The sequence below is a fragment of the Lepidochelys kempii genome, chromosome 24 (assembly GCF_965140265.1).
Source record: "Lepidochelys kempii isolate rLepKem1 chromosome 24, rLepKem1.hap2, whole genome shotgun sequence".
In the NCBI taxonomy this organism is placed as follows: domain Eukaryota; kingdom Metazoa; phylum Chordata; order Testudines; family Cheloniidae; genus Lepidochelys; species Lepidochelys kempii.
The window spans coordinates 6,613,440-6,632,434 of NC_133279.1; the positions used below are offsets into that span (position 1 = coordinate 6,613,440).

The window sequence follows — 18,995 nt, forward strand, 5'->3', positions numbered from 1 at the left end:
GCCCTAAGTCACTGTTGAGAATGGGACTTGTACTCTTGAAAATTGCATTCCACGTTGTCTTCTTTCTCAAATGTCAGAGCTTTCAGTGTGATTATTTAAGGTACAATTAAAGTCCTCCAAGACAAGATGCCGAACAATCATTACATATCTGTGTTGTACCACCCAGAAAGATGATACCTTAAACCAAACATGGAAGACTGGGCAGAGACTTACGTTGGGAGTCTCAGAAGACCTTAGTGATTTAGGAGCATTCTCCTTTGAAAGTCAAAGGGACTTGTGCTCTGAAGTCATGGGGATTTGTTTCTATAGATCATCCATATTCTGGATGTTTAAATTTATTCTCAATTATCATAGTACACCCCTGAGCCACTGCAATGCAGAGAAATTCTACAAGACATGCTATAGCCTCTTTAACCCATCCCTCTAGTATCTATCACCACAGCACATCCTCCTTGGAGGCGTTCCTCACTGGACATAACCAAGACACTGTACACAGTCACTGCAGCAGTGCACTGGGCATCAGCCTTTGGGCCAGTGTGTCAGGATTTTGTTCTACTTGTTTAATGAAAATGATCTTTGCCGAGTATCTGGTTTTATCTTCCTTAGGTAAAACTTCTGCATTAAGCTTTGGAATTGAGAGAACAGCCTCTTCAGTAGGACACCAGTGTTGACTATGATATGTTTTCAAGCTTTAGCTGCATTTTAATAGCAGGTTATTTTAGCATTTGGGATGCAGAGAATAAATATTATCAGATTAAGTAATTTCTTTTACTGAGCTATCCATTCCATCTGTGGCAGTTGGAGACCTGATGGAAACTGCCTATAACAATATTTTATTTCTCCAGTACTGGGAGTGCAGTTATTTCTGCACCAGACTCAGCGGATCCAGTTTGTTGAAGTTAATGACACCGCCAAGATCCAGTGTTCTTCCACAGAAAACTTGGAGGGAGGAAATAACATGTTTTGGTATTTGAGAAGAGAAGGTGAGACACCAACATGCATTAAGCGCTGTTGGGATGATCAAAATGTAAGTAAATTTGCTTGCAAACACGAGACACACAGCTCGACACTGGAAATCAGCACTATCCAAAAGACGGAGTCTGGCATTTACTACTGTGCATATAAATACAGCAGCTACCTGATCTTTGGGAATGGATCCACACTGATTGTTGGAGGTAAGGAACCATATAGCTTGTTTAAGGAGACTAATAATTGATTAACAACCCATATTTCATGTTCCTATTAAAATGAAACAAGATACCATAGCTATTGATGAATGGTTCAAAGGAAAGCATGCTTTAATGCAAACAGTTCAGCTAAACATGAAATACTATGGGTACAGAGGGGATATAATACACATACATTTTATAAGTAAAAATGTTAAAACTTGAAAGTGCCAAAAATAAACTATTGACGTTTCTCTGACTGTTCAGGGCACCCAGGTAGGGAATATTTCTAACCTAAGAGCCTCGACTACATGAAACTATATGTTGAGTTAATGAAATGTTTATAAAAAATTTAAAATTTGCACACAATTTTCCTCCTGGCTAGTGCAGATACGTATTGCTCTACAATCTAGTTAGCGGTAGCGTGGTGATTTACTATTTCCTTCTTTAATAGATGTGTTTCTTGGAATTAATGTCTCAGTGATTGTTGTAGCTACGTTGGTTTCAGGGTATTAGAGACACAAGGTGGGTGAGGTAATAGCTTTTATGGGACCAGCTTCTGTTGGTGAGAGAGACGAGCTTTCGAGCTGGCAAGGAGCTTTGAGTAAATTCCCAGACCTGAAGAAGAGCTCTGTGTAAGCTCAAAAGCTTGTCTCTCTCACCAACAGAAGTCCTAGTGAAAGACTAACATCTTTAATCAGACTGCAGCTCACTAAATTCTCCACCTTCTTCTGCTCAGACAGTTATACCAAGAGCAGCTGGGTGATGCTTCTGGTCCCATTTCCACGTGACAGTCAAGTCACTGGGGCAGCGAATCTGGCTTGTGTGATCCATGGAGTGTCCAGCCCGGTCCATGTTTCCTGGAGTGTTTCTGGGGAGCTGCAGGAACAGGGGCTGACACGCTCACTGAAAGCAAAGGATGGATCTTTAACCCTCATAAATCACATCAGCGTCCCCATGGACACCTGGACCAGTGGGAAGAATTTCACCTGTGAAGTCAAATTCAACTCTTCCGGCAGCAGTGTGAAGAAAAGTACCAGGTATCCTGCAGGTGAGTGATATTATATTTGAGGGTTAAGGGAGACTCAGATATGAAATAGGGGTGAAGTGGCCACAGTCAGAGCTCCTTCTATGTAACTTTCCATCACAGAAAGCAGAATTATTCTGTCTTAGTTAGAATTTCTCTAGAGAATTTGGAGAAATGTGAATTGAGACATTACAGGGACCACAAGACAAAGTAGCTCTGATCTCTAGGGCAGCTTTCACCCAGATTGTACATATGAATCCCTGTAAAGTACTAAATAATAATAAATAACAGGAGTAAAGGGGAATTGAGAGGTATTTGAGAAGAAAGATGTTTTCCAACGACAGGTTTCATAGTGGAAGCCGTGTTAGTCTGTATCAGCAAAAGCAACGTGGAGTCTTTGTGGCACCTTAGAGACTAACAAATGTATTTGGGCATCAGCTTTCGTGGGCTAGAACCCACTTCATCAGATGCATGGAGTGGAAAATACAGGAGCAGGTATAAATACATGAAAAGATGGGAGTTGCCTTACCAAGTGTGAGGTCAGTCTAACGAGACAATTCACTTAACAGCAGGATACCAAGGGAGGAAAAAAAACTTTTGAAGCGGTACTTGAATGGGACAGTGGCCCATTTCAGACTGTTTCCCCAATAGTAATTTCCCCCTACTGTTACTCACACCTTCTTGTCAACTGTCTGTTTATTTGCTTCCTCCACAGCCCCTGCCAGGGAGTGCTCACATTACATTGTGCCCCTTGCGGCTGGAGCTGGTCTGCTGCTGCTGGTGGTGTCTCTGAGCCTCGTCTGGACCCTCTGCCCTTCCACGCTAGGTAATAAACACAGCCCAGCCCAGACACTCCCCCACTGAGAGAAATCCTGCTCCCCTGCTTGCTACTGGGGACTGCAACTGTCCCGTCCAACACACGAACACGCTGCAAATGTCACAACTGCCAGCACTGATCTCCGAATGTTTGTTTTCTGAAACTTGAATTTCCTGTGTCAGGAGAACGGCTTTTTCTCCGTGTCCAAGGGAGCGATGTAGCTTCTACTGCCCATGGCCGAGGCGCCTTGTCTGTAGTTCACAAAGAGCACTAGCCTTTCCGATGAGCCCCTCTCATTGTGCCGTGCATGGTGGTGCACTGCGCACCCACAGCTCGGACGCACCATTAGCCAGTAAGTACAGCTGGGGGAGTGACCGTGGAAGAGGAACTTTGACTGTTGTCTTTGTTTGTTCCAGGATTCCAGCCCAGGGTCTCAGCACCCCCAGCTTCCGAGGAGCCCCAGGTACGGCTCTTTGCAAACTGTCTCTGTCTAAATCAATGTGTCTGTCTTAGACATTTCTAATCCATCAGCTTCATATATTTGGCACTTAAACTGATTGATCTGGAAGGAGGAGGTGAAAGTGAGATCTAGCTGTTGGAGTAGCAGGAAGGGAGGTCCGAGTCTTACTGTGAGCTTTAATACTAGCTACTGATAATGGGCAAGTCACTTACTACTCTGACTCAGTTTCCCCATGTGTAAAAAGTGAATAACTAGACTTACTGTACAAGGATGATGGGAAGTTTGATGTTTTATTGGTTCTGACTGTACCCTTTACAGGGTTTTTGTGCAGCTGGGAACATTTTTGGCACTTAAAAGATAAAGAGCTATAACAAATTATATTTGTAAGGCACATGAAGATTTTCCAGTGACAGGTGCCGTGGGCCTGATTCAAAGCTCAGTGACCTCATAGGAGACATGGGGTTTGTATCTGGCAAAATATTATCAACAGGTGAGTTTTTAAAGTCAGAATCCAGGGCTGGTTTCCACGCACCGTTTATAACACGCACGTTTACAGGACAAGCAGGAGAATCAGAGATGAGAGGGAATTTTTAATCAGGCTAAACTCACTTAGATATTCAGTTCTGTCTCAGCTTGTGTCCCTTCATTTTACAAGAAGGGGGCTAATTTTACTAAATGTCACCAAACAGGGTGGAATCTTATACGCTCATCTGGATTTCGATTCGCGGAATCACAACGGACGCACGATGCAGCGACCAGCCAGAGGGAAACGTGTAAAATCCTGAACTCTCTGACGCAGGGGAATCCACATGTGGGAACTGATGGCTGATTCTCTGCTGATTGGAAGTAGCAGCTGGAAGAAGGCTCTGTCTGTCTCCGTCTCCTTTCTTTTTGTATTTTCTCCCCTTCTCTGTTTAGAAATAAAAGGGCAGAAGACCCCCACAGAGTCCAGCCTCATCAGATGGGAAATCTCCTTTTAGGATATAATTATAAAGGCATCAGGGTGTAGATGACTTTACACGTCACGTGTGTATTAGATTGGAACCTCTTTGGGGCAGGGACTGTCTCTCTGTTCTGTGTGCAGCGCCTAGCACAACGGGGCCTGGTCCATAACCGGGACTCCTGGGTGCTATGGTAACACAATCATCGTCATCCTCCTCCCCCTCCTCCTCCTCTCGTCTGCAGAGGGACCCAGACACAGCTGAATGGCTTCAGCTGCCCTGCACAGAGTGAGGCCGGGTGGCAGGAGCGTGAAGAGGGGATGTGCTGCCCCAGTGTATGCCACGGCTCCCCTGGCCCCCAGCAGGCACATGCTCCCTTTGCAGAAACGCCACATGGACGTGCAATGGGATTGGGAAGGGGAAGGATGGATGCGGGAGCTGGGAGGGGTGAGAATCTCTCCCCAGGCCAGGGCTGGAGCTGCTAGTCCAGTGCTTCCTCTGGAGCAGTGTTTCTCAACGACCCGTCTGTGGACCAGTGCCAGTCCCTGAGATCTCCCTGACACAGTTTAGGAAGGCAGCCAGGCGGGCCCTGGTACCCAAAAGGCAGAGAAACGCTGCTCTAGAGTCTGCTGGTTTCCCCCAAGGGCGAGATCCACAGAGCCCTATGTCCCAGCCCCTCTGCGCCATCTAATAACAACACGTTACCAATGACTGGAGCTCTCCTGGTGCCTGAGCCTGCTCGCGCTGCCTGTTTACATCACAACTTGTGGTTGGTCAAACTGTCGTTCAAACTGTCACTCATTAAAAAGACCCAGAATTGATGTTTGTGTGTCTTGCCTTTTTTATCTGTTCAATGCATCAAGCTCAGCTTATTGTGTAATAAATAAGGTGATCTCTTAAATTCTTTGGGCCAGATTCTGCTCTGGTTTACAGCAGTGTAAATCTGGAGGAGCTCTGTTGCAGTCAGTGGAGTTACTCTGGATTTACTCCGGAGTCTCTGAGAGCAGAAGCTGGCCCTGTCTATCCCACTTAGCATCTGTGTTTCTCTTGGTGGATGATACAACAAATGCGTTACACAGAACTTCTAACACACATCTTCAACTATGGTAAGAGCTGTCCACTAAAGTCTGGAGAAGAAGTAATGGGATTAATCTGCAGTAGGGAAATTTAGGGTAGGTGTTAGGAAAGGCTTGGTAACTCTAAGGAGAGTTTGGCTCTGGAACAGGCGTCCAAGGGAGGTTGTGGAATCCCCGTCACAATGGAGGATTTTAAGAACAAGTTAGACAAACATGTCCAGGATGGTCCAGGTTTACTTGTCCAGACCCCTGTGCTGAGGCAGGCCCTGGATGATTTTTCAAGGTTCCTTCCAGTCTGACATTTCTATGATTCTCTGAGTGCCAATCAAAAATGAATAAATAAAGGCCTGAATCTGATCTCATGTTACCCTGAGTACTGAGACTAACAGGGTTGCAGGAGGGCCCAGATTTCCATTGTGACTTCAAACTGAGGTCTTGAATGAATGGTGACTTGAAGTCACTGAGGATGCTTTCAGCAAGACAAAAGTATCTGGCTCTGGTTCCTTGGCCAACTTCCCCTGTGGGTAATTACAAGAGCTGGTCAGGAGTCTTTAGAAGAAACTTTTCTTTATCAAAAAATACCCATTTGTTGAACTGAAGATTTGTTTTCAATAGGCAAGGCGTTTGTTTTGATTAATTTTTTTACTTAATAAAAAGGTTTCAGAATTTCAGAATGAAACATTCTGGTTGTCCAGGTCAAAAAGACATCTTGCTTAGAAATATACACTAATTATAGTGGGAAAAAAATTACTTTTTCTTGGTCAAAAATGTATATGTTCAAAATTGGAAGGAAACATTTCAAAATTCTTAAAACAAAACACTGCCTTTCACCCAAACCGAAAATGATTTTTGGTTGAAGAAATGATTTGAGATTTTGACTTTTTGTACCGACAGAGGAAAATGTTTCAGTCTCTTGAAACGAAATCCATTTTCTGCCCAGGCCTGGTAATTACAAGAGTGTAAAATTGCTCCTGTCGCTGCCGTTGGCTACATTGCGCCTTTCCACTTCCTGCCCTAAGGCACTGCGCAGGGCTGCTGTGGGGCTGTCAAACGGCTGCCCCGCTTCACCCCCACCGTATATGAAGAGATTTCTATTTACACTGTAAAGGCCCAATCCTGCATGGTGCTGAGGCACTTCCTGTGACTTGCTGGGCAACCGCAACGCTGAGTAAAGTCAAGGGGAGTGGTGGGTGCTCAGCTGCTCTTAGGCTCAGCTCCTACCTTCCATTCCCTAAAGCACTGTACATTGTAAAGCATGTTCGCTGGGAACCCTAGAGCAGTAAATAGGGCTTTGTACCATTGTCAGTCCGTGTTACTAGGAGGGTGACAACAGGCCCTTACAGGAACTGAGCTGGGGAGACATTGTGCTTGAATAGCGTTATGATTTCTATGGTCTTATCTGTACCACCGCTGACAACCCCTTAACAGCGACCCTGGAGATCCGGATTCTCATTTGTACTAAGCCCCTTTCCACCACGGTAATGCACAGGGGCCTGGAAGTGGGTGTGAGTGTAATTTATGCTCCTCTAAACTCCTCTTTACATTGGTGCAAAGGGGAAGCTGTGTAATTGTGAATAATGCCCTTTGCTACAAATCAGGCAGAATCTTGGCCAGTCCAGTCGTCCTTTAAACACCTGCTTCCACTTAACATTGCCTCAGTCAGGGACTGTGGGATTTAGCCCAGGTCGCTCCCCAACCATGGGAGGGAGGAAGGCAGGGGAGGGAAATGGAAGGAAAAAGGAAAATGGTCCCCAGCATTAGAGAGCTGCCTGGAAGGGGTTTGTGACAGATCGATCCAGGGGAGCTGCAGCCAGCCAGAGCAGCCTCACAAGTGGGGTGCGGGCTACGGAGACATGGCCAAGGCACCCAGGGATTCTATTCTTTTTTGAGCCAATTGCTCTAATCACTAGCCCACATTGCCCTCTGTTGTCAGGTGTTTCAGAAGGGACATTGACAGATGCACTTTACTTCTTTCTCCCTGCTTTGTGCAGCCAGACGCAGCTTTCTAAGCAGCCCTATTCAGTTAATTTTAACCAGTTTATTGCTAGACTCAAAGGGTGGCGCTTAACTGCCATTGATTTCAGTAGGAGTGAGGCACCTAACCCTCTTAGCCAGGTTTGAAAATCCCACTAGGCTCCTGTCTGCATTTATAGGCACCTACATACCTTTGAAAATCTGGCCCAAAGTAACTTTTGGAAATGGGACTTAGACTATTTTGAAAATCATGTCTTATGTTGTCTTTTTTTCTCACACATGCCAGAGCTTTCATGATCTACAGTGTGGTTAACAGTCCTCCAAGATAAGACAAGACAACAACCGTTACATGTCTTCGTTGTGCCACCAAGAACTGTGCTACAATAAACCAAACATGGAAGGCTGGGGAGGATTTACATTGGGATTGTCAGAGGCCCTAAGTGGTTTAGGAGCATTTTCCTTTGAAAGTCAATGGGGCTTGTGCTCCGAACTCATGTGGGTTTGTTTATTTACATCATCCATATTCTGGACATTTAATTATTCCGTATTATTATTTACATCCCTGTGCCACTAGACGGCAGAGAAAATGTACAAGAAATGCTGTAGCCTCTGAAGAGTCTTTAGCCCACCCATCACCACAGCACATCCTCCTCGGAGGCGTCCCTCACTGGAAATGACCAAGACACTGTACCCAGTCACTGCAGCACTGCAGTCGGCGTCAGCCTTTGGGCCACTGTGTCAGGATTTTGTCCTACTATTTTTATGAACATGATCTTTGCCGAGTATCTGCTTTTATCTTCTTTAGGTAAAACTTCTGCATTAAGCTCTGGAATTGGGTAAACAGCCTTGACAGTAGGACACTAGAATTGAATACTCTATCTATGATATGTTTTGAAACTTTTGCAGGATATTAATTGCATTTCCATTCACTTGTATAAAGTTACAACTGCTTTTTAAGCATTTGGGATGCAGAGAATAAATATTATCAGATTAAGTAATTTCTTTTGCTGAGCTATCCATTCCATCTGTGGCAGTTGGAGACCTGGCGGACACTGACTAGAACAATATTTTATTTCTCCAGTGCTGGGAGTGCAGTTATTTCTGCACCAGACTCAGCGGATCCAGTTTGTTGAAGTTAGTGACACCGCAAAGATCCAGTGTTCTTCCACAGAAAACTTGGAGGGAGGAAGTAAAATGTTTTGGTATTTGAGAAGAGAAGGTGAGAAACCCACCTGCATTAAGCGCTGTTTGGATGATCAAAATGTAAGTAAATTTGCTTGCAAACATGAGACACACAGCTCGACACTGGAAATCAACAACGTCCAAAAGACTGAGTCTGGCATTTACTACTGTGCATATAGATACAGCAGCTACCTGATTTTTGGGAATGGATCCACGCTGATTGTTGGAGGTAAGGAACCATAGCTTGTTTAAGGAGACTAACAACTGATAGATAAAGCCTATTTCATGTTCCCATTAAAATGTGACAAGATACCATAGTTATTGCTGAATGGTTCAAAGGAAAGCATGCTTTAAGCCAAGCAGATCAGCTAAACGTTAAATGCTTTGGGTATAGAAGGAATATAACAACATTTATTGTTATAAAATATATGTGTAAAACTTGAAAGTGCCAAAACTAAACTATTGAAGTTTCTCTGTGACTGTTCAGGGCACCCAGGTAGGGAACATAAGACAGACAAGGTGGGTGAGATAATATCTTTTATTGGGCCAACTTTGGTTGGTGAGAGAGACGAGCTTCCTTGCTGACACAGAGCTCTTCTTCAGATCTGGAAAATGACACTCTGAATATGTTTCCCAGACCTGAAGGAGAGCTCTGAAGCAGCTTGAAAGTTTGTGTCTTTCACCAACAGAAGTTGGTCCAATGAATGGTTTTACCTCACCCACCTTGTCTCTCTGAGTGAAAGATTAATACCTTTAATCAGACTGCAGCTCATCTGATCATTGCACTGAATTCACCACCTCCGTTTGCTCAGACAGTTATACCAAGAGCAGCTGGGTGATGCTTCTGGTCCCATTTCCACATGGCAGTCAAGTCACTGGGACAGCGAATCTGGCTTGTGTGATCCATGGAGTGTCCAGCCCGGTCCATGTTTCCTGGAGTGTTTCTGGGGAGCTGCAGGAACAGGGGCTGACGCGCTCACTGAAAGCAAAGGATGGATCTTTAACCCTCATAAATCACATCAGCGTCCCCATGGACACCTGGACCAGTGGGAAGAATTTCACCTGTGAAGTCAAATTCAACTCTTCCGGCAACAGTGTGAAGAAAAGTACCAGGTATCCTGCAGGTGAGTGATACGATATTTAAAGATAATGGAAACTCAGATGCAAAATATGCATGTGACCAAGATGAGAGCTGCTTCTATGTGATTTTCCATTACAGAAATTTGGAATATTCTATGGCTTCATTAGAATTTCTCCAGAGAATTTGGGGAAAAGTAAATTGAGGTGTTACAGGGACCACAAGACAACAGACCTCTGATTTCTAGGACAGCTTTCTCCCAGACTGTCCATATAAAGCACTGTAAAGAGTTAAATAATAATAAATCCCAGGAGTAAAGGGGAATTCAGAGGCATTTTAGAAGAGAGATGTTTTCCAGTGAGATATGCAAAGTGATGGAGAGGCAGTGAGGTGAGGAGAGACCTAGAGGGAGGATTTTGTAGATGGCAGAAGGTCCAGAGAAGATTCTGATTACAGGGGAAAGAATTTGCCTAAGGGAAAGGGGGCAACACAGAGGGTGAAAGGTGCTGAAGGCTCCTGTCGCCTCTCTCCTCAGGGGTTAAGGCCTATGGTGAAACTGGGATCAGGAGGGAAGAGCTGGATGTGGTGGCATCACGACCCTCTTGGCTCAAGTCAGCCACTTACTTGTGTCTGGTTTTTATCTTCCTCCACAGCCCCTGCCAGCAAGTGCTCACATTACATTGTGCCCCTTGCGGCTGGAGCTGGTCTGCTGCTGCTGGTGGTGTCTCTGAGCCTCGTCTGGACCCTCTGCCCTTCCACACTAGGTAATAAACACAGCTCAGCCCAGCCCAGCCCAGCTCAGACCATCTCCCTTAGGGAGAAATCCTACTCCCCTGCTTGCTACTGCGGACTGCAGCTGTCCCGTCCAACACATAAACATGCTCCAAATGTCACAACTGCCAGCACTGATCTCCGAATGTTTGTTTTCTGAAACTTGAATTTCCTGTGTCGGGAGATCGGCTTTGTTCTTAGTGACAAAGGGAGCGATGTAGAAAGGCTTCTACTGCCCCTGGCCCTGGCACCTTGTCTATAGTTCACAAAGAGCACTAGCCTTTCTGATGAGCCTCTCTCTATTTACCATGCTTCGTGGTGCACCGGGCACCCAGTTGGGGGAGTGACCATTGGAAGAGGAACTTTTACTGTTGTCTTTGTTTGTCCCAGGACTCAAGCCCAGGACCTCAGCACCCCCAGCTTCAGAGGAGCACCAGGTATGCCTCTTTGCAAACTGTCTCTGTCTAAATCAATGTGTCTGTCTCAAGAATTTCTAATCCGTCAACTTCTTATGTTTAGTAATTAAACTGGTTGCTCTGGAAGGAGAAGATGAAAGTGAGATCTAGTGGTTGGAGTAGCTGAAAGGGAGCAAAGAGCCTTAATACTAACTCTGGTATCAATTTACTGTGGGATAGTGGGCAAGTCACTTACTGCTCCGTGACTCAGTTTCCCCATGTCTAAAAAGTGGATAACTAGACTTATTGCTCAAGGATGATGGGAAGTTTGATATTTTGTTGTTCCTGACTGTGCCCTTTACAGGGTTTATGTGTGGAGCTGGGAACATTTTTGGCACTTATAAGGTAAAGAGCTTTGAGAAATTATATTTGCAAAGCACATGAAGATTTTCCAGTGACAGGTGCTATGGGCCTGATCCAAAGCTCAGTGGCCTCAATAGGAAACTGTCCATCGACATGGAGTTTGGATCTGGCCAAATGTTGTCAGTAGCTGAGTTCTTAAAGTCTAGGAACCCAGAATCCAGCGCTGGATTCCATTCTGATAACACGTACCGTTTATAGGACAAGCAGAAGAATCAGAGATGAGATGGGATTTTTCATCAGACTAAACTCACTTGGATGTGCACATCTGTTTCACCTTGTGTCCCTTCATTTTGCAAGGGGGTGGCTCATGTTACTAATTGTCGCCAAACAGGGTGGAATCTTATACGCTCATCTGGATTTTGACTTGCGGAATCACAAGGGGCGCATGATGCAGCGATCAGCCAGAGAGAAACGTGTAAAAGCCTGAACTGTCTAGTGCAGGGGAATCCACAAATGGGAACTGATGGCTGGTTCTCTGCTGATCGGACGTAGCCGCTGGAAGAAGGCTCTGTCTGTCTCCGTCTCCTTTCTTTTTGTATTTTCTCCACTTCTCTGTTTAGAATAAAAAGGTCAGAAGATCCCCACAGGGTCCAGCCTCATAAGGTGGGAAATCTCCTTTTGGGGTATAAAGGCATCATGGTGTAGATGATTTTACATGTCACTTGTGTATTAGATTGGAAGCTCTTTGGGGCAGGGAGTGTCTCTTTGTTCTGAGTTTGTGCAGCCCCTAGCACAATGGGTGCTATGCTAACACAATAATTGTCATCATCATCCTCTCATCTGCAGAGGGACCCAGACACAGCTGAATGGCTGCCGCTTCCCTGCAGAGAGTGAGGTCAGATGGCAGGAGCCTCCAGAGTGGATGTGCAGCCTCTGTATACACCGCAGCTCCCAACTCCCCTGATCATCAGCAGGCGCATGCTCGCCTTGCAGTAACGTAACATAGACATGCAATGGGATTGGGAAGGGGAAGGATGGATGCAGGAGCTGGGAGGGGTGAGAATCTCTCCCCAGGCCAGGGCTGGAGCTGCTAGTCCAGTGCTTCCTCTGGAGCAGTGTTTCTCAACGACCCGTCTGTGGACCAGTGCCGGTCCCTGAGATCTCCCTGACACAGTTTAGGAAGGCAGCCAGGCGGGCCCTGGTACCCAAAAGGCTGAGAAACGCTGCTCTAGAGTCTGCTGATTTTCCCCAAGGGCGAGATCCACAGAGCCCTATGTCCCAGCCCCTCTGCGCCATCTAATAACAACACGTTACCAATGACTGGAGCTCTCCTAGGCCCTGAGCCTGCACGCGCTGCCTGTTTACATCACAACTTGTTGTTGGTCAAGCTGTCGTTCAAACTGTCACTCATTAAAAGACCCAGAATTGATGTTTGTGTGTCTTGCCTTTTTTATCTGTTCAATGCATCAAGCTCAGCTTATTGTGTAATAAATAAGGTGATCTCTTAAATTCTTTGGGCCAGATTCTGCTCTGGTTTACAGAAGTGTAAATTTGGAGGAGCTCTGTTGCAGTCAGTGGAGTTACTCTGGATTTACTCCGGAGTCTCTGAGAGCAGAAGCTGGCCCTGTCTATCCCACTTAGCATCTGTGTTTCTCTTGGTGGATGATACAACAAATGCGTTACACAGAACTTGTTACACACACATCTTCAACTATGGTAAGGGCTGTCCACTAAAGTCTGGAGAAGAAGTAATGGGCTTAATCTGCAACAAGAGAGATTTAGGGTAGGTGTTAGGAAAAGATTTGTAACTCTAAGGAGAGTTCGGCTCTGGAACAGGCGTCCAAGGGAGGTTGTGGAATCCCCGTCACAATGGAGGATTTTAAGAACAAGTTAGACAAACATGTCCAGGATGGTCCAGGTTTACTTGTCCTGACCCCTGTGCTGAGGCAGGACCTGGATGACTTTTCAAGGTTCCTTCCAGTCTGACATTTCTATGATTCTCCGAGTGCCAATCACAAATGAATGAATAAGGGCCTGAATCTGATCTCATGTTACCCTGAGTACTGAGACTAACAGGGCTGCAGGAGGGCCCAGATTTCCATTGTGACTTCAAACTGAGGTCTTGAATGAATGGTGACTTGAAGTCACTGAGGATGCTTTCAGCAAGACAAAGTATCTGGCTCTGGTTCCTTGGCCAACTTCCCCTGTGGGTAATTACAAGAGCTGGTCAGGAGTCTTTAGAAGAAACATTTCTTTCTCAGAAAATGCCCATTTGTTGAACTGAAGATTTGTTTTCCATAGGCAAAGCGTCTGTTTTGATTAATTTTTTTACTTGATAAAAAGGTTTCAGAATTTCAGAATGAAACATTCTGGTTGTCCAGTTCAAAAAGACATCTTGCTTAGAAATATACACTAATTATAGTGGAATTTTTTTAAAAAATATTTTGTGGTCAAAAATGTATTTGTTCAAAATTGGAAGGAAACATTTCAAAATCCTTAAAACAAAACACTTCCTTTCACCCAAACCGAAAATGATTTTTGGTTGTAGAAAATTTTTGAGATTTTGACTTTTCATCCCAGTTCAACACAGGAAAATGTTTCAGTGTTTTCTGAAAATTTGTGTGGGGTCGGAAATCCATTTGCTGCCCAGCCCTGGTAACTACAGGAGTGTAAAATTGCTCCTGTAGTTACAGTTGGCTACATTGCTCCTTTTCACTTCCTGTCCTAAGCCACTGCAAAGTGCTGCTGTGGGGCTGTCAAACAGCTGCCCCGCTCCACCCCCACAGTGTGTAAAGAGATTTCTATATAAACTAAGGGCCCAATCCTGCTTGGTGCTGAGGCACTTCCTGTGATGTGCTGGGCACCTCCCATATTCAGCAAAGTCAAGGGGAGTGGTGGGTGCTCATCTGCTGTTAGGATCAGCTCCTACCTTCCGTTCCCTAAAGCACTGTACATTGTAAAGCAATGGAAGGAAGAAGGAAGATGGTCCCCAGCATTAGAGAGCTGCCTGGAAGGGGTTTGTGACAGATCGATCCAGGGGAGCTGCAGCCAGCCAAAGCAGCCTCACAAGTGGGGTGTGGGCTACGGAGACATGGCCAAGGCACCCAGGGATTCTATTCTTTTTTGAGCCAATTGCTCTAATCACTAGCCCACATTGCCCTCTATTTTCAGATGTTTCAGAAGGGACATTGACAGATGCACTTTACTTCTTTCTCCCTGCTTTGTGCAGCCAGACGCAGCTTTCTAAGCAGCCCTGTTCAGTTAATTTTAACCAGTTTATTGCTAGACTCAAGGGGTGGCGCTTAACTGCCATTGATTTCAGTAGGAGTGAGGCACCTAACCCTCTTAGCCAGGTTTGAAAATCCCACTAGGCACCTGTCTGCATTTATAGGCACCTACATACCTTTGAAAATCTGGCCCAAAGTAACTTTGGGAAATGGGACTTAGACTATTTTGAAAATCGTGTCTTATGTTGTCTTTTTTTCTCACACATGCCAGAGCTTTCATGATCTGCAGTGCGGTTAACAGTCCTCCAAGACAAGACAAGACAACAACCGTTACATGTCTTCGTTGTGCCACCAAGGACTGTGCTACAATAAACCAAACATGGAAGGCTGGGGAGGATTTACATTGGGATTGTCAGAGGCCCTAAGTGGTTTAGGAGCATTTTCCTTTGAAAGTCAATGGGGCTTGTGCTCCGAACTCATGTGGGTTTCTTTATTTACATCATCCATATTCTGGACATTTAATTATTCTGAATTATTATTTACATCCCTGTGCCACTAGAACGCAGAGAAAATCTACAAGAAATGCTGTAGCCTCTGAAGAGTCTTTAGCCCACCCATCACCACAGCACATCCTCCTCGGAGGCGTCCCTCACTGGAAATGACCAAGACACTGTACCCAGTCACTGCAGCAGTGCAGTCAGCGTCAGCCTTTGGGCCACTGTGTCAGGATTTTGTCCTACTATTTTTATGAACATGATCTTTGCCGAGTATCTGCTTTTATCTTCTTTAGGTAAAACTTCTGCATTAAGCTCTGGAATTGGGTAAACAGCCTTGACAGTAGGACACTAGAATTGAATACTCTATCTATGATATGTTTTGAAACTTTTGCAGGATATTAATTGCATTTCCATTCACTTGTATAAAGTTACAACTGCTTTTTAAGCATTTGGGATGCAGAGAATAAATATTATCAGATTAAGTAATTTCTTTTGCTGAGCTATCCATTCCATCTGTGGCAGTTGGAGACCTGGCGGACACTGACTATAACGATATTTTATTTCTCCAGTGCTAGGAGTGCAGTTATTTCTGCACCAGACTCAGCGGATCCAGTTTGTTGAAGTTAGTGACACCGCAAAGATCCAGTGTTCTTCCACAGAAAACTTGGAGGGAGGAAGTAACATGTTTTGGTATTTGAGAAGAGAAGGTGAGAAACCCACCTTCATTAAGCGCTGTTTGGATGATCAAAATGTAAGTAAATTTGCTTGCAAACATGAGACACACAGCTCGACACTGGAAATCAACAACGTCCAAAAGACTGAGTCTGGCATTTACTACTGTGCATATAGATACAGCAGCTACCTGATTTTTGGGAATGGATCCACGCTGATTGTTGGAGGTAAGGAACCATAGCTTGTTTAAGGAGACTAACAACTGATAGATAAAGCCTATTTCATGTTCCCATTAAAATGTGACAAGATACCATAGTTATTGCTGAATGGTTCAAAGGAAAGCATGCTTTAAGCCAAGCAGATCAGCTAAACGTTAAATGCTTTGGGTATAGAAGGAATATAACAACATTTATTGTTATAAAATATATGTGTAAAACTTGAAAGTGCCAAAACTAAACTATTGAAGTTTCTCTGTGACTGTTCAGGGCACCCAGGTAGGGAACATAAGACAGACAAGGTGGGTGAGATAATATCTTTTATTGGGCCAACTTTGGTTGGTGAGAGAGACGAGCTTCCTTGCTGACACAGAGCTCTTCTTCAGATCTGGAAAATGACACTCTGAATATGTTTCCCAGACCTGAAGGAGAGCTCTGAAGCAGCTTGAAAGTCTGTGTCTTTCACCAACAGAAGTTGGTCCAATGAATGGTTTTACCTCACCCACCTTGTCTCTCTGAGTGAAAGATTAATACCTTTAATCAGACTGCAGCTCATTTGATCATTGCACTGAATTCACCACCTCCGTTTGCTCAGACAGTTATACCAAGAGCAGCTGGGTGATGCTTCTGGTCCCATTTCCACATGGCAGTCAAGTCACTGGGACAGCGAATCTGGCTTGTGTGATCCATGGAGTGTCCAGCCCGGTCCATGTTTCCTGGAGTGTTTCTGGGGAGCTGCAGGAACAGGGGCTGACGCACTCACTGAAAGCAAAGGATGGATCTTTAACCCTCATAAATCACATCAGCGTCCCCATGGACACCTGGACCAGTGGGAAGAATTTCACCTGTGAAGTCAAATTCAACTCTTCCGGCAACAGTGTGAAGACAAGTACCAGGTATCCTGCAGGTGACTGATATGATGTTTGAGGCTAATGGAGACTCTGATGTTAAATCGGTGTCAAGTGGGCACAATCCGAGTTGCTTCTACGTAACTTTCCATCCCAGAAAGCTGGAACATTTTATGTCATAATTAAAAGTAAGCAGATGTGCAGATTATTTGGGGAAAGCTAAACTGAGACATTAAAAGGACCCCAAGACATTATAGTTCAGATTTCTAGAGCAGCTTTCACACAGATTGTACCTGTAGAGCACTGCAAAGAATTAAATAATAACTATTGGGGAGAGGTGAATACAGAGCCGGGATTGGAAGTTAAAACCAGAGGGTTTAATGAAAAAGTTCAAAAAAGATTCTCACCTCCTGACCGTCCACTGGTGTCAGCTTCCTCCACAGCCCATCCCAGCGGGTGTGCGTCACAGACGGTGCGCTATGCCGTGGCCATGTTCCTGGGGGTGTTGCTGGTGTCCCTGAGCCTGGCCTGGAGTCACTGCTGTTCTAATCCAGGTAATCAGCACACTACAGTCCGTCCCAGGTGTGGAGACGTAGCAGCAGCCCTATTAATAGTGGGGCTGATTTCCCACAAAATAATTGAAAACAGTTCTCTCAGCTCCTTCTGTTTGTCCCCATTGAGCATTTATTCCTTCCTACATTAATGTAACGCAGCAACGCTTCTGTAGCGACGAGTGCTGTATTCAGCCAGGCGCGGTGCTTGGAACCGCCTGTGCATCTGATGCCTGAATATTCTATTTCTATCACTCATCATTTGCTTTATCACACAGGGCAAACTTCTGCCTGAAATAAGGTTTAACTCCCATGGCTGGGCAAATTCTGTTTGGATGGAACCAGTGACGTAAATTACACAGCAGAGGCCTGGTTAGCCCATCAGTTATAAATGGACAACTCCCATTGAAGTGGCAGGATAATCTGGGCCTGGGTTTAAATTGATCAGAAAACAGCTGTAAGGGGTGAAGAAAAATTTTAATTTCCTCTAATGAGCCATTGACTGGGTCTTCAAAACGAATGAATTTAGGATGCAGATGGTTCCAATGCCCTAGTAATTCTGCTAAACCTGGATTTGGCCTTTTCTGACTCATATGGAAATTCAGCAAAAGAACGAAAGCCACAGACTCAGAGGATGAATTGGGTACATGAAAAACCGTCTCAATCCTAAACTCCTTTTTCAACCAACTGCTGGACTTTTAAAGGAAGATTCCCACGATCGTTTCAGTGCTAATGATGTGCACTGTTTGAAAAGTGGAATTTTAAATAAAGCTTAACAATCTGTTTTTAAATGTAACTGATTGTTATGTCCAACTGCATCAAAGTTTGGCTAATTAACCTTGCGTGGAGGTGTCTAATGTTGCTAAATGTTGTCAAACCAGGGTCAACCGCTTATGCCCAACTGGAGTTTGATTCAAGGAATCACAACCAGAGCACGGAGCAGTGACCAGTGAAAGGGAAAAGGGGGAAATCGTAGCCCAGACGGGGATCCAAGCTGGACACTCACAGCTGTTTCACTGCTCATCTCAATGACAGGACCGTCCTGTAAGGTGTTGACTTTCTGTAAAAGCTGTTAGTTTGTTTTTACTGCTTCTTACTGCTCTTCACTGCTGCTGCATGTGGCTCCGTTCCACACTATATCTGAAGATTAACTCACTTGCCCACCTGGCCTATACGGAGCAGGAAGTCACAAAAAGAACTAGACCCTTGAAGGTGGGAGATTTCCTAGTGTGATATGAAGGACATTGTCCTGCAGATATCATGGCAACATTTTGGTGTGTTTCTGGACAAATTCCACCCCTCTGTGGGTGCAGAGGGTCCCAGACCGCAGGAGCAGTGCGGTGTCACTTCATAAAGGGGGGCGGGATTGCAGGAGCCTGCGTGTAACTTACGCGCTCCCTGTACGCCCCAGAGATTGGCTCTCTGCTCAGTGTGGCCCACGGGAGAGGGATGGGGTTAGCAGGGAGTGAATCCACCACTACACCAACCCTCTAGACAACAGCCCCTGTGGAGCTGGGGCACAAGGGCCACAGAGTCCCTGCTCCAGCCCTGCTGTTGGGGTAGCAGCCGTGGAGTGGCTCCACCACCGTTCTGGGACCTGTGAAGGAGACGATTCTTCCCCTCTTCCGCCCTAGAGATCCCAAACTCAGTTCCACAGGCTGGGCACTGGTAAGAGGAGGTGGGGCTCAGGGCCTGCCTTACTCACACAGGCAGTCGCCGTGAACTCAGCTACTCT

At 45.2% G+C, this 18,995-nt stretch overlaps 3 protein-coding genes across 7 annotated transcripts; all 3 read left to right on the forward strand.

Moving 5' to 3' along the window:
• The first annotated feature begins 540 nt into the window (after positions 1 to 540).
• Positions 541 to 5,219, forward strand: LOC140902762 (immunoglobulin kappa light chain-like). The gene is made up of 6 exons (XM_073323202.1): positions 541 to 606; positions 846 to 1,175; positions 1,906 to 2,217; positions 2,909 to 3,019; positions 3,427 to 3,473; positions 4,160 to 5,219. The coding sequence occupies exons 1-6, from the start codon at positions 564 to 566 to the stop codon at positions 4,253 to 4,255; spliced, it is 939 nt and encodes a 312-aa protein (XP_073179303.1). The 5' UTR covers positions 541 to 563; the 3' UTR covers positions 4,256 to 5,219.
• A 2,889-nt stretch (positions 5,220 to 8,108) lies between these two features.
• LOC140902600 (immunoglobulin kappa light chain-like) lies at positions 8,109 to 12,679 on the forward strand. Of its 2 annotated transcripts, none has more exons than XM_073322846.1 (6): positions 8,109 to 8,266; positions 8,543 to 8,872; positions 9,456 to 9,767; positions 10,375 to 10,485; positions 10,883 to 10,929; positions 11,642 to 12,679. In XM_073322846.1, exons 1-6 carry the CDS (start codon positions 8,224 to 8,226, stop codon positions 11,735 to 11,737), a joined length of 939 nt encoding a protein of 312 aa, XP_073178947.1. In that variant the 5' UTR covers positions 8,109 to 8,223; the 3' UTR covers positions 11,738 to 12,679. The 2 variants fall into 2 exon arrangements, with proteins under 2 accessions (XP_073178947.1, XP_073178946.1); XM_073322845.1 differs by having other exon boundaries at positions 8,150 to 8,266; positions 12,097 to 12,679.
• A 2,072-nt stretch (positions 12,680 to 14,751) lies between these two features.
• On the forward strand, positions 14,752 to 18,212 carry LOC140902689 (immunoglobulin kappa light chain-like). Of its 4 annotated transcripts, none has more exons than XM_073323031.1 (5): positions 14,752 to 15,267; positions 15,544 to 15,873; positions 16,457 to 16,768; positions 17,141 to 17,263; positions 18,142 to 18,212. In XM_073323031.1, exons 1-5 carry the CDS (start codon positions 15,225 to 15,227, stop codon positions 18,204 to 18,206), a joined length of 873 nt encoding a protein of 290 aa, XP_073179132.1. In that variant the 5' UTR covers positions 14,752 to 15,224; the 3' UTR covers positions 18,207 to 18,212. The 4 variants fall into 4 exon arrangements, with proteins under 4 accessions (XP_073179132.1, XP_073179135.1, XP_073179133.1 ...); XM_073323034.1 differs by having other exon boundaries at positions 16,457 to 16,757; XM_073323032.1 differs by lacking the exon at positions 18,142 to 18,212 and adding an exon at positions 17,539 to 18,051.
• The last annotated feature ends 783 nt before the right edge of the window (positions 18,213 to 18,995 follow it).

Bases quoted from the DNA above. Each gene is read 5' to 3' on its own strand.
- LOC140902762 (XM_073323202.1), top strand. From the start codon at position 564: ATGAAAATGATCTTTGCCGAGTATCTGGTTTTATCTTCCTTAG. The intron at 607-845 runs GTAAAACTTCTG...TTATTTCTCCAG, and splicing joins TCTGGTTTTATCTTCCTTAG to TACTGGGAGTGCAGTTATTT. The intron at 3,474-4,159 runs GTACGGCTCTTT...GTCACCAAACAG, and splicing joins CAGCTTCCGAGGAGCCCCAG to GGTGGAATCTTATACGCTCA.
- LOC140902600 (XM_073322846.1), top strand. From the start codon at position 8,224: ATGAACATGATCTTTGCCGAGTATCTGCTTTTATCTTCTTTAG. The intron at 8,267-8,542 runs GTAAAACTTCTG...TTATTTCTCCAG, and splicing joins TCTGCTTTTATCTTCTTTAG to TGCTGGGAGTGCAGTTATTT. The intron at 10,930-11,641 runs GTATGCCTCTTT...GTCGCCAAACAG, and splicing joins CAGCTTCAGAGGAGCACCAG to GGTGGAATCTTATACGCTCA.
- LOC140902689 (XM_073323031.1), top strand. From the start codon at position 15,225: ATGAACATGATCTTTGCCGAGTATCTGCTTTTATCTTCTTTAG. The intron at 16,769-17,140 runs GTGACTGATATG...CACTGGTGTCAG, and splicing joins AAGTACCAGGTATCCTGCAG to CTTCCTCCACAGCCCATCCC. The intron at 17,264-18,141 runs GTAATCAGCACA...TTGTCAAACCAG, and splicing joins TCACTGCTGTTCTAATCCAG to GGTCAACCGCTTATGCCCAA.